Source organism: Ischnura elegans, chromosome 8 (assembly GCF_921293095.1).
Source record: "Ischnura elegans chromosome 8, ioIscEleg1.1, whole genome shotgun sequence".
NCBI classification, from domain to species: Eukaryota; Metazoa; Arthropoda; class Insecta; order Odonata; family Coenagrionidae; genus Ischnura; species Ischnura elegans.
Genome location: NC_060253.1, coordinates 83,626,712 through 83,644,424, shown reverse-complemented (window position 1 = coordinate 83,644,424; position 17,713 = coordinate 83,626,712). Strand labels below are relative to the sequence as shown.

The 17,713-nt window shown below is 37.6% G+C and overlaps 1 protein-coding gene across 9 annotated transcripts in view; it reads right to left on the bottom strand.

The window, feature by feature from the left end:
• The window catches only part of LOC124163211 (eukaryotic translation initiation factor 4 gamma 1-like), a 183,082-nt gene that overhangs the window by 86,522 nt on the left and 78,847 nt on the right, over positions 1-17,713 (bottom strand). For 7 of the 9 annotated variants that reach the window (XM_046539955.1, XM_046539949.1, XM_046539947.1 and 4 more), the window contains 2 exons: positions 15,381-15,662; positions 2,834-2,892 (listed from right to left, as the gene is read on the bottom strand). In XM_046539955.1, the coding sequence (XP_046395911.1) occupies positions 2,834-2,892; positions 15,381-15,662 (341 nt within the window). Of the gene's footprint in view, positions 1-2,833; positions 2,893-15,380; positions 15,663-16,346; positions 16,382-17,713 lie in introns of all 9 variants that reach the window. The other 2 variants (XM_046539953.1, XM_046539954.1) reach the window with 1 other exon arrangement.

Genomic DNA, 17,713 nt, shown 5'->3' with positions numbered 1-17,713 from the left:
ACCAACAATCCCATGAAGATATACTAAAAGAAGAATTGGAGAACATGATGCAGAAAGAGAATGAAGTAGCTGGACACCTCTTTTCCATAGCATCTGTACATCCACCCATCCATGCTTCTGAAGTCTTCTTCAAAATAAACAACACCGTCACAACCAAGTTTCAATATTGCTATTAAATAGTTTGAGTAAATTAAGGGACATTTTTAACAAATATGAATTCTACCACAGCTTCTGCATTTCTCTCCACATTTGTTGAGACACAGAGCCCAGGATGCAAATGCCACCCTGCCACAGCAGCATATCCACATGATATCACACTCAACGCCAGCTTGGAATTCCACTAGTTTCACCCCACATCACACTTTCATAATTGTTAAGGCTTAAGCAAAGCCAATTGCATCTTCCCTATAGAAAGGAGTGATTTCAGAGAAGACCATCGACAGCATCCACAAGATGAAAACTATGATTACTTTGACACCACCTTAACGAGATTACTTGAAAGCTTTTTACTGCTTATGAGGTGAAATAGCTCAAGTATACCAACCAAAATAAAGGAAATTAAGGGTTAGCATATGATATGGAAATAAAAGGTAATAAACCATAGCCTTTATCACCTCACGGATTATCCACAGAGAGAGGGCTTGTGATGTTTGTGGGCTATCCTGACCTTTCCAAATCTGTGATCCCTAGAATTCAAATAAAAATTTAGGGAAATATTAAAGTGCAACAGTTGCTCAAAAACCAGAAAAGATTTTTAGTGGTCACTTAATGCCTAAAACTTCCAAAATACAAAGGAAAAGATTATAAATATAAAAAAGAGAAATACAATGAAAGAATCATGTTTAATTTTCATGAGGATCATTTTTCCAATTGGTACTGGCACCCAATTCCGATTGGTATTTTAGTAACTAAAAAAACGTACTCAATTACTTTCTTCATTCCTATAACCATAATCCCCTAAGAATTGTTTCACCACAATCACCAGCTGACACATGGTTACAAAAAGATGATATAACCACAGTAATACATCAATTACCTGAACACCAGCTATACAACAGACACAAGATTAACAGGAAGAGTGAGTTGGTAAACTCCAATTTGTGTACCATGAAATTCCCATACTAGACCACCACAGCTGAAATACGTAAATTTACCACTTTACCTAAGGTACAGTCACGCAATGTATAATACAAAAGTCTTAACTGTGAAATCAATGTTTGATAGTAGCTTTACACTTGTCCGTGTAAAATGCATAAATTTCTGCCGATAGGTGCTCTGCGGGCTAACCTGCCCTTTCCAAAGCTCTGATCCTTATTGATTCATAACTGCTCAGATACAAAATTACCAATGTTCACTTTGATGAATTATTTCTTTGATTATTATTGAGAAATTTTATAAAAAGTTTTAAGCAATTAAGACGATCTTCAGCTACTTTCAATGAGTTGAAGCTAAATATTAGGAAAAATGAAGAGAAGGTGAGACCTGTAGGATTACATTTAAGATGTAATACAGCCTAAATAACCACTGTCATCACTAATGAGAAGTTGATAAATTCTATATATTGAAAAAGCAACACATTGCCTTTTATCTCATCAAGTACTTCACTACATTTGATGCTAATTTGTAACACCACAATTCAATAAAAATGCTATGAGGAAACAGACCATTACACAGCTTATGCACAAATAATGATACCAACCAGTGTACAAATTGATAGGATCGCAAAAATGGATAAGAAATTGAGAAACTCGATATCCCAAAAGAAAAACTTAATACGTAAAATTATCTAAATTAATGATAAGAAAATGCTGATAGCATAGGAACTGCCACCACCAACCAGAAAAATTGGCACAATACTGTCACAAAAATCCATAGAAAATGCGAAACCAAACTTAGAGAGACAAATGATATAAGGGCCAATCCCTATGACTTTGTCCAACAACTCATCGAAAATCTAATTTGCTGAAACAGAACTGTGGTTCATACAGACCAAATCCAGCACAAGAAATACTTCCAAGGATTTACCAAAAACAGTCTCAAGGACCAGTACTTCATGCATATAGCTGCCAAATGAATCTGCCTCTGCACTAGCAAATTACCAAATTGTGAATAACCTCACCTACTAAGCGTTGTATGATTACTCCAAATGCATGTAAGAGGGAATTCAAAGGCATAAATGTTTCTGCTTCTTGAGATCAGCTGTTGCCAGATCGGCACCATACACCAACACCCAAACATATTAAGCAACTGAAAAAACATGGCAACCAAAATAACATGACGTATGGATTTTCCGTCTTCCACAAGCACAACTGAACTGACGTCTGCAAAAAACCGCAAGCAGTGACATGAGCTTCCTATCACAACATGAAACAATTAACCCAGCTTACAATAAAATATTTCAAAAGTAGCATCCATATAGTGACCTGAGGCATGTAGGATTCAATCAGTTCGAGTTGACACAGAATTGGGACAAAACACCATTTATGAAAAAATAATTGAAATATTTGTCTCCTGTGACTGATGCTCAGGCAAGGCAAACATTAGTGCAGTTGTTAATTCCTTACCATACATGCTTTGCCAGTAACTTTATAGCTTTTTTAATTAATCACAAAACTCCATGCGACAGAGAATCCAATAATCACCACACAATTGAAACTTCGCACTCATCAAAAATCAAATCTGAGCAATTACACTGCAAACGACAAAACCAAAACAAATGCATCTCGGTAAAACACAAAAGCACAACAATAGATGCTTGTCAAAAATGTAAAAGTGATGAAGCTTTTGAACAGCAAATACAACTAAATCAATGACTAACGAACACTATACATACCTGAGGTCCACTGGGCCTCTGCTGATTCGACATACTGAAACCCATGTGCATGCCAGATGCTGGAAAAACAACACAGAAGACCATTAATGCCAGTCTAATTAATCAATTATTAAGAAAAAAATTCTGTCACACAAGTGACAAATGCTCACCATTAATCTAGTTGAATAAAAATTCTTTACTGCATGAAAGTTATGAGATACAATGGCAATCATGTACATACAAGCGGTCCTCAACTTTCATACACTCCCAATCAACACCTTTTACTAGAATTTCGTACGCTAAATTCCGAATTTCAACCGTTTCTGTAATTTTTTTGAAATTCCCACAATGTTTACTGAGCATCCCAACATTCAACTATTTCACATGGAAGTATATGCAGACAATACGAACAGGGCAGTGTTGACTTTAATCAAGGTGATTTTTTTTTAGAGAGGCACTGCTCGCTATAGGCTCCTTCATCAAGAGAAGAAGAAAGCTGTAGTTCAGCCTTCATTGGAGACATTTTTAAAAAAAGTTGACTAGATGCCATCACACAGCTTTCAATAAAATTCGTAAGTTAAAGTTTCAGTGTAGTTCGATTCATTCATGACATTTACTCCTTCAGCAACAATATTACATGAAATACAGTGAGTCCTCGTTCTATGTCACCCCGTTTCAAGTCATTTCACAATAACGTCACGAAAATTTTGAGACCATCATTCGTTTATCGCAACTTCGCTTCGCGATAACGTCAAGGCTTTTACATTTCGCGTGAGAAAAAAATGCGAAGCGGCGGGTGTTGCAGAATGTTCGCTTTGTCGGCGGTAATAAAGTCAGTCTAAACGAAGTGTAAAACGGTGTGTTTATTGTTAATTGCGATTACGGTTTTAGAAAATTTTCTGCAAAATGAATTCTTAGGTAGGTGCGCAAGGTTTTACTTGACATAATGGTTTTCAGGAACCTAAAAAGTGATTTCAAGGAATTTTTCCGAGTGGAACTCTGAGTTTTCGTTGTCACTTTTTTCGCCGTGTTCACAATAATTTTGGTTCCTGTAACTGCGACGATGTTTCAGCGATGATGATGCCCAGGCGACGCTCGCCCGGGCGACCACCATAGCGAAGCCGAAAAGCAAATGCGGGAAGATACAAAAATGGAGAAGGATTTACGTCAGTGCTGCTATTGTCGTCGATGAAGACAGGAACTCGTATTTATGCCGTAGCTTGGCATTCCCATCGTAAAAAATGCCCCAGATATGATACGCTAAAATTTTTTCGCGTCGGAATTGTGAGGTTTAGGAGCTGATATTCACTTTTTACATTGTTTCTTATGGGATATTATGTTTCGATTAACGTCATTTCGTTTATCGTCACACTTTTCAGGAACGGTAAGTGACGTTAAACGAGGACTCACTGTATAATCCATATTCCATATTTCTTTGGTCTTTTTTTAATAACATGCTAAGTATACACAATCCCAAGGTATGCTGTCATGAGATGTCGCCAAGGAGTTTTGATGTAAAAATTTAAAGGCATCAAGAGTGAAGATTCAACAATTGCATTTTGTTATGCTTTTTGAAACGTCTTTCTATTTATAATGGACATTATAAGAGTAATGTCAACTTAAACACAAAGAGGAATCTTTCACTTGGTACCCACAAAATAATTCTTGTTTTTCATTTTCAACTTTACGTACATATTCTGCAAATTTTTGAAAGACAATATGAGGAATAAGGTGAGGAATTTTATTAATTTATAATTAAACATTAGTTAATAAAAATAAAATCTGTGCAAAAAATAAATTTATAGTACGTATATTCTGCTCATTTGGAACAACCCCTAATTAGTATGGAACTCAATGGTTCGAATTTCGCACACATTTTCAGGAACGCATTGTGTGCAAAATTTGGGGACCGCCTTTACTACCTCTGACCAACACCACGCATCACCAGTAAATATTCAAATAATACACATTCTGTAAGTAATCTTTCTTCAGGTTAATTAAACATAAAAAAAGCTGCATTATCACTTGAAACACATTTAACTCTACAGAATTTTTTTTTTATATTCTCAAGATTAAAATCAATCCAATGAGAGTTTGCCAACCAAATTCAAAACTGATAAGGCTATAACTGATTAATCAGATATGCCTCTCAACAAGCATTCCTCAAGAAGGGAGCTTGATTATCAATCTCAAGGGCTTTGTTTCCTATGGATTACAAAATTCTCATTCACCCATACTTTAAAATTATTTGGTTCTGGCATATTTTTGCATATATTCGCCATACAGCACAGATTTTTTAAAAGGCTCAGCAAAACTTCAGGCAGAGCCAAGTACAATTTTTCTGAACCTTTAAGCAACACAAGTGGTTGCGGATGAGCCGACAGAGTGGCAGGTATGCATAAGAAAATTTTAGAGTGAGTCAGGAAGAGAATATTTGATTAGTTTAAACTTAAGTTCGCTTATTGGTAATGCTTCAAAATGAAAAACCACTGCAATACATTGACCAGACTAAGTTACAGTAAAATAAAAGTTAAAACATCCATAGTTGACTAGCTGGGCCATAAATGCTCACACACCCTCAACCACATTAATGCCAAATGTAAGGTAGTAGTACCCAGAAGAGTATGAGGTTTGGAGCACAAATGAGACTTTTCAAAGGAAGGGAACTGACAATTCCTCAAGTTTGAAAGCACAGATCCCACATTTTATCATGAGATCTATAAAAGAGAAATAATCAGAATACATAATCCAAAAGTTTCTAACCATATTCTGTATAAGGTAAAAAAGGAAAGGTACATAAGGTACAAAATGGGAAGATACGAAACTAGGTGAACTCCATAATGGCACTGCATGAAAAACTGCAAATACAAAAAGGTACAGCAATCTCCAGACTATACACTGAATATATTTTTCACTATGTAAAATTTTACCAGCAGAGATGGTGATGCCAAAGCAAATGAGATGTACAAGTGCAGATGCTGCTTGGATATGTAGTGCAAACTGCTGATGGAGTGTAATTGTGGAACCCTGGTATAAATACAGAGTGATCATGCTGAAACAATGTTGACAATGGGAGAAAAACATTGGGATAGTGGACAACAAAACTATAATGGAGGAAAAATATTGCTGACAGTGCCGAACAGAGAATAGAGGAGTATGGTCGTGAAAAGAGTGGCATTTGGGTGTGTACATCGTCCCCCCCACCGAAAGACCTTAATAATTGTTTCAAATTGGTAATAACAAGATTTTATTAAGTTACAAGGAAATATAAACAGTACTGTGTGGAATTATTTAAGGGATGTGGAGCGTAAGTGTGATACCCAGCACCCTGATTATGTAACTGTGAGAAGGGTGAGAGCGATGTCGTTGCCAGGGGCAACGCGATTCCCACGACGGAAGGTGATAGCAGCGATTATGAAACTGTGATCGCACTCTTTATCACGCTGCGAGCGTCATCGTCAGCTATCACGTTCGAAACTGATGGTGACAAGCATATGCTGACATAAAAATGAGCACTATATACAAATATCAGCAAAAAATTATTATTTATTTATTTTAAAATGCTCTATAATCGAGTAAAAACCAATAAAATTCTTAATTATTTCTACTGGAGTGCTCTTTTGACATTATTAGTTGTACATGTTCAATTGTTATATGCGCATGGTGGTGAATTCGATTGAGCAGCATTATTTTCACACAGCAAATTGGAAAGTACTGCTAATTGAAGTACATCCGTGATTTACACGTCAATCACTTTATATCGAAGTTTAATTATCAACATTTGCCAAGTACAATCTCCAATACATCAACATCGTTAAACACCTTTTCGATTTTTAAATCATCGTAAATCAGCTATTAACTACTTACATTCAAATCGCTAGCGCAATTACACTTCCATTATCATTTCAACATTAATTAGTTTCATACCTAGGTCCCGACTTTTCGACTATTCTCTACGATATAGCAAGTATAATGACTACAGCATCTCCCGGCGAGCATTAGCATAATAGATTACGTTATCACACATCGAAAAGTAATACTACACTTTCCCTATAACTTTACCATAATACGAGTACTATATCACTTTACCTATTGGCGGAGCGAATTACTTAGCCTTGAACTGCCTCCATTTTATGTTTTTGTTGTTTGCTATTGTTATTTCAAAGACTCCGCAGACGACGCTTTCTCGGACAGAGGTATGACGAAGGATTTCATTGGTTCTTCAGATTTCTCAATGATACCAACCTCGCGTGCTCGTACCTATATGATACGTGCGATGACTGTGGCTTACATGATCGCATGATACAGCGGAACGTGATAGGAGAACGTGATGGTCATCTATCGCCGTCGTCGCTGTCACATTTACATAATCGAGGTGCAGGTGCCGAAACTAGATAAGCAGGACAAGGGAAGTGAATGACGTAGATGAGGTTTGAATGCAGATATTGAATGGGTGACTGATTTTGACTAGCACAAGGTGTAAGATGTGGGCGCTTGTTGCAACTAGCTTACAAACGAAGTTTGCATCATGATGGATGAGAAATATCACCGAGAAATCCTGAGTTGGCATATTCATCTGCAATCAAAAGTGTGACATCGTGGAACTGAACAACATGACATCACCACACAGATATCTCAACGGTTTAGAGGAAAAAAAATATTCTGAGTAGATTCGATTAATATTTTTATAACAATTTTCAAACCCTGTGCTTCCATTATAGTGAAGAAAATAAATACTATACATTGGATTTGGATAGAAAAAGCAGTTTGTGTCCAGAAAATGATTTTCTGGCATTTGTATAAGAACCAAATCGGAAGGTCACACCAGTGAAGAGTGAAATAACTAACAAATATAATGACTATCGTCCATGATTGAACAAAATAAACATTTTTGGAATAATGAAAGTTCAACATCCGAGACAGCGGATACCAAAGCTGCAGGTTTTGCATAGATTAGATGCTGAAGAAATTAAACTTTGTCACAAGTTAACTGTGACAGGACAAAAAGTGGCATAGTACCCAGATCCAACGATTGCATACCAAATACCACCTATGAAGATGCATACAAAATTGGATGCTGCTGTGGTACGGTATATATAGGACTAATGACAGCAGTCGAACCATCTGTAAGTCTACATGGGAGCCATGAAATGCAATTTAACCCCTCTGCAGTCGCAGAGCATATACACCCATGCCTCGTATATCACAAGGGATGCGTTCCTTGGGGTCTTTGCACAGTATGAATTTGCATTATATGAGAGCGATTTAACATGGGAAAGATAGGGATGCGTTCCTGGTAGCATGTGTGTTGGGTATCGAAATTCCTCTAAACCATATATATTCATATTACTAACCTTAAAAATCCTTATTTTAAACTTAAAAAGCTTATATGAATATCTGTAAAGATAGGAGGCACGCATTCAAAGACAATTATTCATGCAAAAAATATTTGTACGTGCTTTTGAAATTCCCTCCTGTTGTGCGAGTGGGCTACCATCTGCTATCTCAGGGGTTTGTAATGCATTGCTGGCAGTTTATGAATTTTCAATTCAGCCTAAAAACAATTACTGTGCCACCCAGACCCCTTTGTCGCTCATCCAAATAACAGGCTAGTTCTAATTTGAATACCATTTCATTGCTTGCGGAGTTTGTGAATGATAAATCATAACTGGCTTTAATTTGAAGTCCCTTGAGGCATTAGCAGCTACGTGTAACAGTCTTTAAATGCCTTGAAACCTGACCCAGTTTTCCTTCCCTGAAAATGAAAGAACGAGATTGCATTCTTTTCCACCACAATACCACAAAATCGTCTCATCAACACTTAAAACTAGTTAAGGGGGAAAGGAGCCACTTTCAATCACTGCTTGGAGTTCGCCAGAAAAAGTTGCGGTGACTGCACTATCAACACCTGCAGATTCACCTGATATCACCGCACTGAAAATACCTGCTTGCTGTTTGAAATTCTGGAACCAACCAGAGCTTTAACTAAATGTCTCAGAGCGATTACCACTCTCGTCTTTTTGTACAGATTCACAATGAACAATCCGTATGTGTTGACCGCCTGGTTGAAGTTGGTTTGGCTGAGGTCACTGACGTTTTAACTTCGTCTTTATTCAGAATAAGGCATTGTGAGTTTAAACTTCCACGCAATATCGCTTTGACGCTCTCCATTTTCAAAGCAATTGACCTCTTTCAATTTCTCTTCTATGTTTATAATTTTTCTTGATAACTTCTTGATTTTTCTACCTGCATTCCTATTTTTTGCCATTGTTGTCTTGGTTTTTACCCTGTATGGCTCTATCGAAATCACCTTCTATTGCTGCACTGTATTCCTGAGAGACAGAGGGCCTACCACTGCTGGGAGAGATTGAAGCCATTGTGTTTGAGACTCCATAGGGAACCCTTGTATGTGTTGATGCTATTCATACGCAACTCAGCCACCACTCCATTTCTCCCCCGTGAATACCGATGACTTTGAAGGCTTTAGCGTAGACCCTCTACCTGGAAGTAAATTGCCCGATAACCTATGACGGCAAAAATTACGTCTCAAACCGTATTGCTTGTAAAAAAAAACTCATTTCCATTAGCTCCACGCTTAATTAATGATATAAATTAACTAATGTCATTCTGTGAAGGAGATGAGATGAATTTCGGTAGGCCGGCTATCTGGACATGATGAGTAATACTTTTGGCTATTACACAGCAATGGATTTCGATTAACATAGAAACAAAAAAGGTTTGAGGCAAGCAATACCATTAAAATGCGAAAAATGATAGCAATTTTGTATGTACTTAGCGCAAGTTCACGTTATATCATGAGAGCTTTAAAGTTTTCGATTAGGCTACACTGCATTGTGATGTTTCCCCGAGGAACGAATTTGCGCTATACAAGGCATGGGTGTACATACATGCAGATCCTGGACACAAAATCAACTGAGGAAGCAGAAGTAACAGCTAGAGAACTGAAGTTCTTTCCAAGACGTATACTAGAAAAAACCATGGATCACGCAGGAAGTATTAGATCTCATTGAAGAAAGAAGAAAATACAAGACTGCGAAAACAGAGGAAGGACAGAATCGTTACAAGAGAATAAGGAACGAAATATGTCGGAAAGCGCGGAAGGCTAGAGAATTGTGGATGAAAAGCATTTGCAATGACGTGCAAAACAATCTTAAAAATGGAAAAGTAGAGGCCGCTTATAGGATTGTAAGGAACCACTTTAAGGAAAGGGGCGTAAGATGTAATACCTTAGGGGACAAAAACGGAGAACTATTGATTGAAAACGAAGAAAAAGGGAAGAGATGGAAGGAATATCTGGAAGATTTGTACAAAGGAAGTCGCCTCAGAACGAATGCTATCGAAAACCAGAGGGAAGTGGATGCCGATGACATGGGAGCCCCAATTTTAAGATCGGAATTTGATGCGGCTGTAAGAGACCTCAGGATAAATAAAGCGTCTGGCATTGATGACATTCCTGCAGAGCTAATTAAAAATTCAGGAGAGAAGACGTTGAACCAGCTATACAAAATCATTAGTGAAATGTATACGACAGGTGAGATACCAAAGGATTTCGAGAGGAACATTATAATCCCTATTCCTAAGAAGAAAAGAGCGGAGAAGTGCGAAGATTTTAGGACCATAAGCCTTACTACACATGCATCAAAGATACTGACAAGGATCATCTATAGAAGAATAGAACGAAAAGCAGAGGAGTACTTGGATGAGGACCAATTTGGATTCAGAAAAAACAAAGGCACAAGGGAAGCAATATTGGCCCTAAGACTGCTCATAGAGAAGAGAATGGAAAAGAACAAGCCAACATTCGTTGCGTTTGTGGACTTAGAGAAAGCATTTGACAACGTGGATTGGAGCACAATGCTTGGAATCCTAAAGGAAATTGGGGTTCTTTATAATGACAGAAGAATCATCCACAGTTTATACAAAAACCAAGTAGCCGTGATAAAATCAGGGCCCAGCTGTGAAGAAGCAAGAATTAAGAAAGGAGTGCAACAAGGCTGTACATTGTCACCCGTAATTTTCAACGTTTACATTGAGAAAGCCATTAATGAAATCAAAGAAAAGGAATTGGGAGTGAATATCCATGGAGAAAAAATTAGCATGCTATGATTTGCCGATGACATAGCCGTTATAGCAGAAACAGAGAAGGATTTGAAAAATATTCTGGCTAATATGGGTAGGGTAATGAGTAGATATCAACTGAAAATAAGCACAAAGAAAACCAAGATCTTAGTATGCAGCAGAAGAGAAGAAGTCAAGACCAACATTAAAATAGGGAGGCAAAAACTGATAGAGGTGGATGAATTCTGTTATTTGGGAAGCAAGATAACTAGTGACGGGAGAAGCAAGAAAGAAATTATCAGAAGAATAGCCCAGGCGAAGAGAGCATTCCATCAAAAGAGAGACCTGCTTACAGCGGGAAACTTAAATATGGAAGTAAAGAAACAATTCATAAGAACCTACATATGGAGTATGCTCCTATACGGAAGTGAGGCATGGACAATGACCACAGCGGAGAAAGCAAGGGTAGAGGCCTTTGAAATGTGGTGCTACAGAAGAATGATGAAAATCAAATGGATCGACCTAGTTAGTAACGAGGAAGTCCTAAGAAGGGTAGGAGAGAAGAGAAGTCTCATGAAAACCTTAACAAGAAGACGGAACAACCTTATAGGCCACATCTTGAGACATGATGGCCTGATGAAGACAATCGTCGAAGGACAAGTGGAAGGCAAGAATGAAAAAGGAAGTCCTCGAACAAAATATATGGAACAAGTAAAGAGAGATGTGAAAGAGAAGAAATACGTAGGTGTGAAAAGATTAGCTGATAGGAGAACTGAGTGGAGAGCTGCGTCAAACCAATCCTAGGATTGATGACCAGTGATGATGATACTAGAAGCCATCGAAATACCCAAATATCCACAAAACTTCAACCGCAAAGATACATTTCAACTCCCCTTATTTTGGAAAAGCTTTTCCACACAGAAATTATCACCCAAATAATAAACCAAAAAAGGAATGATACCGATGGGGATAGGACATTAACAGGAAAATCAGAGAACAGCTAAATCACATGATAGACAATACAACCATGGCAAAAATCACCTTGAATTGATAATGCCCACTAACAAAAGGTTAAGTACCCAAATGAATAGGGCTGAATTCCATTAAAATAACTCAAATATTAACTGGGTGGGATTACAAGGAGTAAGGCAGCCAATAAAACATCGCCGGGTATGGAAAATTTGCCAAATTCAATGTAGTTTTGAAGCAATGTAGAATGTTATTAACCAATAAAATGTCCTTTCACATGCATTTTTCATAATTTAGCCAACTCCAGTATGCCAGCTAGAAAAGGATAATTATATCATTGAGTCAACCAAGGAATGATGAAAAAAGGCAAAGGGACACTAGATGATGATTAGTTTCACTAGTTAGAATTTAAAGCCTTTCCATGACGTGACAGAGGTAATGTGAACTCTCGTAGAAAAGAACCAAAAATAAATAATAAGGACTACAACGTATGCTTTGTGGAATTAGAGAAAGCATTTGATTATCCTGGGTAAAGCAAACGAACATTCTAAATGCCATAATAAGCCACAACATTCCAATGCAACATTAAGCCATAGACTGAAGAGATAGGAAATTTAATCTATTCTGTTGTATACTGAGGGAAATTTTACACAAACTTACACCTGAACTCGTTCACTGTTTTCATGAATTTATAAGAAAACTTTGTAATTAACCTTTTCCCTACTATAGACGTAAATACACGTGTGGACGTTTCTTGACCAAGGAGACGAAAGCCGTACATTTCCGTCTTAGATTTTCCTATGCAAGTGAACGAAAGCCGTGTATGTAAATTTTCTAGCTCTCCCCCTTGACGGTCGCGGGTTTACGTCGTCTTTGTTTCGGGACCCAAGGCTGCGGGGTTTAAGTCAGTTTTCGAAAAAAATATTTGTTCATTTCTCAAGAAATATAAACTAAGAACTGAATTCTTTGCCTTTTAGCAGCATTTGCAATTTTCAAACGAAATTCTACGATAAAAAATAACTTATATCTCGACTTCTGTAAAAACATCAACATGGAAATTGCTGCTGCATGTTGCTGCAAATGCGTTAATGTTGACTTTAGAACTTCGTTTAAATTTGACAATGCTCAGAAAAAAATGAATTCAATTCAAAATCTGCAATTAACGTGCAAGCAACAATTATCCACGTGCCAAATACATATAAGCAATCCATAAGTTGATGGTGAACCAATGCCACAGATATGGCCGTAAACCAGGAAAGGAGGGAGCACAACTACCCTCGAAGTCCGCGACGATGCAGAGTCCTCGCTGGGAGGGGTCGAAAAAGGTTGGAGCTGAAAGCCTGAGATTATCCGCGAGACCCTTCTTTACGAATGTCCTCCAAAAATGCTCGGTACCACGACAAAGAAGTCTCTTGGGGATCAGTACAGCAGTCATGCTAAGACGAAAACTCCGCCATCTCAAAAGGGTTAGACTTAAATATTTAATGTACAACCTAGGTTTCAAGGTGGCACGAAATCATCTGGTACAAGACAATATCGTGCCACGTCTAATCCTAGGTGGCACATTAAATATTTCTGTAGAATTACAAAGTTTTCCTTCCTCTTCATTATGTAAAGTAGATTCCTTAAAGTCTTGCCTGAAACAACTAATTGTTCAATGTCCACGATTTCCTTCGACACCTTCATTGAAATAAGGGAAAAAATATCACTACATTCCAAATGAGGCTCAACATATGTACACTTCAATTGCCAGGAAATTACTCTCTCTCTCAATATCACAAGTATTCAACAAATGGGGAAAAGAATTTTCCAGAGTCATTTGTCATTAAGTTAGTATACAGGAGTGCTCTCTTGTTTAAATATGTGTTGTTAGAAGCAGTCGAGTTTTTCAACAGTGTGCTCTCAACCAAACACTATTGCATTACAGAAAGCCCTGGTTGGGTAGTAGCAGATTGCAAGCAATAACTGTCTTAACGACAAATTTCATCGGTAGTTCTATAGAGGGCAAACTATTGAAAGTAAGAAACACCACCTATAATCAAGCATTTCAATGATATGGGGTGAAAAATATCATAATTAACTTCAGCTCTGAACAGTTTTGTCCAGGCACTGCTTCCACCACCCGTCTCCATTTCATAATTAAAGTACTCTCATTAATACGAACAATCTTATTAAGAAGTTCTCGTTTTTACAAAGCTTGGTCCCGTTGAAAAGGCTAATCCAATCCATAGTAAAAAAAATTGTTATTACGAACTTTTCGTTACTACAAAATTACAAACCTGTCTCGGTCCCAGCGGTTACAAAAGGAACTTCCATAGATAAGCAACGGCCTGTGGATATACGCTACAGTATGTTACAATAATTGAGCTACTTATAAGTTCATAAAACATTAAACATTCTATAGAGCGCCATAAATGCTAAGTTCATTCAAATGATAAAAAGCTATTGTCATTTCAAAACCATCTCTCGTCAATTTGATTTCCATTGAGGTAATCCTAGTAGTTGCGATACTTCTACAGTTTAATTACATTTAGTTTTTCATAAATATGTTGAGGTTGAGGAAGAGCCAGGATTAATGGCAATCAGGTTCATTGTAGGCTGATGGACTTGCATCCTAGGTCGATCCAGTAGCATATCGGTCTTTCAAAGATGTTCATACCATTCTCCGTATTCCCGCATCTACTTCCATCCATGCCATTAACTTTGGTGTCAGCTGTTCCCAGACCTTTCTCCATATTTCACTTCACCATAGTCATGATTTGGGAATAATAACCACGCATAGCATCACCTGCATTTTTCCACTGATAGAATCTGATTGATATGGATTTTTTTTAATATTTGCATATAATTTAGTCTCGTATATCATGCACATGACTGATGTAATTCCACTGCACTACTAAGTATGCAGCATAATATTACAAACCTATGGTTTTTCAGCCCAATGATCCTTAAAATAACTAGCCTACTGTAGGAGCCTTTCCGCCATAGATGTGATGGCATATACTGCATTGAATACAAAATTTGATGTGAAAGTGGTCATAGCATGAATACACAGCTAATTAAAGGAACAACTGTAAGTTATTACTGCAATATAGGAAAGTTATTCATGAACCATGAGACACAATCTAAGAGGAAGGAATTTTCAGCATGAGAAATGAAACTAAAAAATGACACCTAATTCTCAATTTCAACCAATTTATTCTAAACAATGCAAGAAGTTGATCCTGGCCACAAATGAGATGCTAAAATTGTATAATCATGGGGAATCTTTAAGGAAAATCTCTCATGGAGATGAAACATGGACACTTGGAAAGACAGATAATTTACTAATGAAGAATGCACCATGGAGGTCTGAAAGCAACTGAATTTCCCATAATCTAGGGTATGCTTATCGCATTTTGGATGGCTATCAGGAAGTTACATGCCCTCTGTCCTCACTCTCCAAAACACTTCAGCCTACCCCTCAGTAGCAAAGATATTTGAAATGAACCCTAGTCCCCAGAGACTGCAGATCACTCACCTGGCATGTGTGGCTGTGCTGCCATGTGGGAAGACTGTGGTGTGGGTGGCCCACCCCCTTGCTTGGCCATGTCGTGAGACGTTGTTCCCGGAGGCGTGGGAGCCTGCGCTGGACCTCCCCCGCCTCCTCCACCCCCACCGCCCCCCTGAGGTCCGGCTCCGCCCCCAGGGCCCAGGCCGCCTATGGCACTTGTGTGGTGCTGAGGGGGCAGGTTACTAGGGGGGATGTTCCTCAGGGTTCCGCCCTGGTGTGCGGAGAATCCAGTCGCCCACACGTCGGGTCCTGCAACACCAAAGGAAGAGCAAAATTTAAAAAAAAAGTGCTAAAATATTATGCACTTGACAATAATAACAATAAGAAAATCCAATTCTACTTGGAATCACACCCATCCTTTAGTGTGGTAAAAATCCTTCAATTTACATGGAATAGACTCACATCTAGCATATTTTAATTCCCAACACCAGATAAAAGGTAAGTGATAAAAAACTGCATTTAAGCATACGTGATGTCCCAGCCAAATTATCAAAAAGTCCATCGCAAGTGATGTATATTTGGACAATTACACAACAAGGACAGTAATGAAAAGAAATTATTGAAGTTGACAATAAAACATCAGATTCACTGCAACACTACAACACTTCGCCTGACAGGAATATATGACAAAATTTTCCAAAACAACGTAAAAATAAAATTTTTTTTAAATCTCTCACTATCCTCAAATCCCGACCAATATGATTCAGAGAAAGATGCATCACATATGAGAGAGATAACTGTTGACACAATATAAAACATTGAAATAAAACAGAAACATAATCTCACAAATTTGTGACTCCACAAGTAAAATAACTTTCCAAGAAGGATTAAAACTAACCCTTACATTTTGACGGTTAACTTATACGTGAAATTTCAAATATACCATTGAAGAGTTCCCTCAGAATTTCATGTTAATTTTATATGGATACTTACTTGACTGTGACTGGGACCCCCGTTGATTCATAGGGCTAAATTCTGTTAAGGACTTAACATCAATCTCAAACATCTCTAAAATACAAACCTTAGATGATAATAATCCAATTTGAGAAAGTTCCATCCCTAACAAGTCTCTGCCACACATTAAAAGCTGGTGTGGCTATAAAACTGTTGTTTAAAGAGTAAAACAATAGCAGTTATGTTAATAAGGACTTAAAATAATTGTTTTCATTTGCTATATTTTCCTTTTCTAACTACCGAAGTCACCACCTTCTTTCATTGCCTTCCAAGTGCCAATGATCCAATGGTAAGAAATAATAGCATTAGATGAGAGAAAATTTCTCCCCTTAAGGAGTTCCAGCCATTCAAAAACTAAGTTGGTGACAACACCCCACTGCATTTGATAAGAGATTATGGAAGCTGATACTATAAGTGGAAGATACTGGAAGCACATTGTATCTGAGCCGATTCAAATCTCATCATTCAATCAATGACTTTGATACCGATTAAATTAACCAGATCTTCCAAATTTTTGTCCAGCAAACAACCATCACATTTTCTGTCTTGGTGAAAAAAGAACACACCTGAAAACCAACCCCTTTGTTGATAATTAGCAGGCTATTCAGTCAGTTTTCAAATAACCATTGTTTTCTATTTTAGTTTCCGTCCTCCCGGCTAGAAGATGCTTCATTTCTGAAGACAGCTGCAGCAGGAGGAATCATGTTGTTGTTAGATTCAAATTTGAAGTACCTACATCATTAATATTTGAGAAAGTGAGGTGAACGAGAAACAACATTTTAATAGAATTTTCATTTCGGAGTTAATAATCCTTCCCTAAGTATTAGCTCTGATACTTAAATTGTAAGCACACCAAACAGGTGTTACATCAATAGTGAATTTCTTTAAACAACTGAAGGAGAATTTACCCTAGGCATTGACAACCACTACGCCACCATCCTTTATGCCACATAACGCCGAATTGAGCATTCTCTCATTATAATTTGGGAAACAATTTCATAACTGTTGATGTAAAACCAAGGATCCTTGCAGACCTTAACTACTACCCCATGAAGGTACTGAACTACCCCCTCAAATATATAAAAAAATAGTCTCAACGACAGAGAAATACAAAGGGTAGTAATGACCCAGGCACATATAAGCACAATGTCTTCCAAACAGCTGTTTCTCAGCTCAAAAGATGTATCCTTGCAAAAACATAGTTTGCCAACTAGCGTCCAACTCCAGAAGGTCACAAAGCTCATGCTTAACTCTCATAATTTAGAGTTTCAATGAATACTGTTTTCAATAACAATCATTTTCCATGGAAATGATATAAACCTGACATCACTACCATCATTAACTTG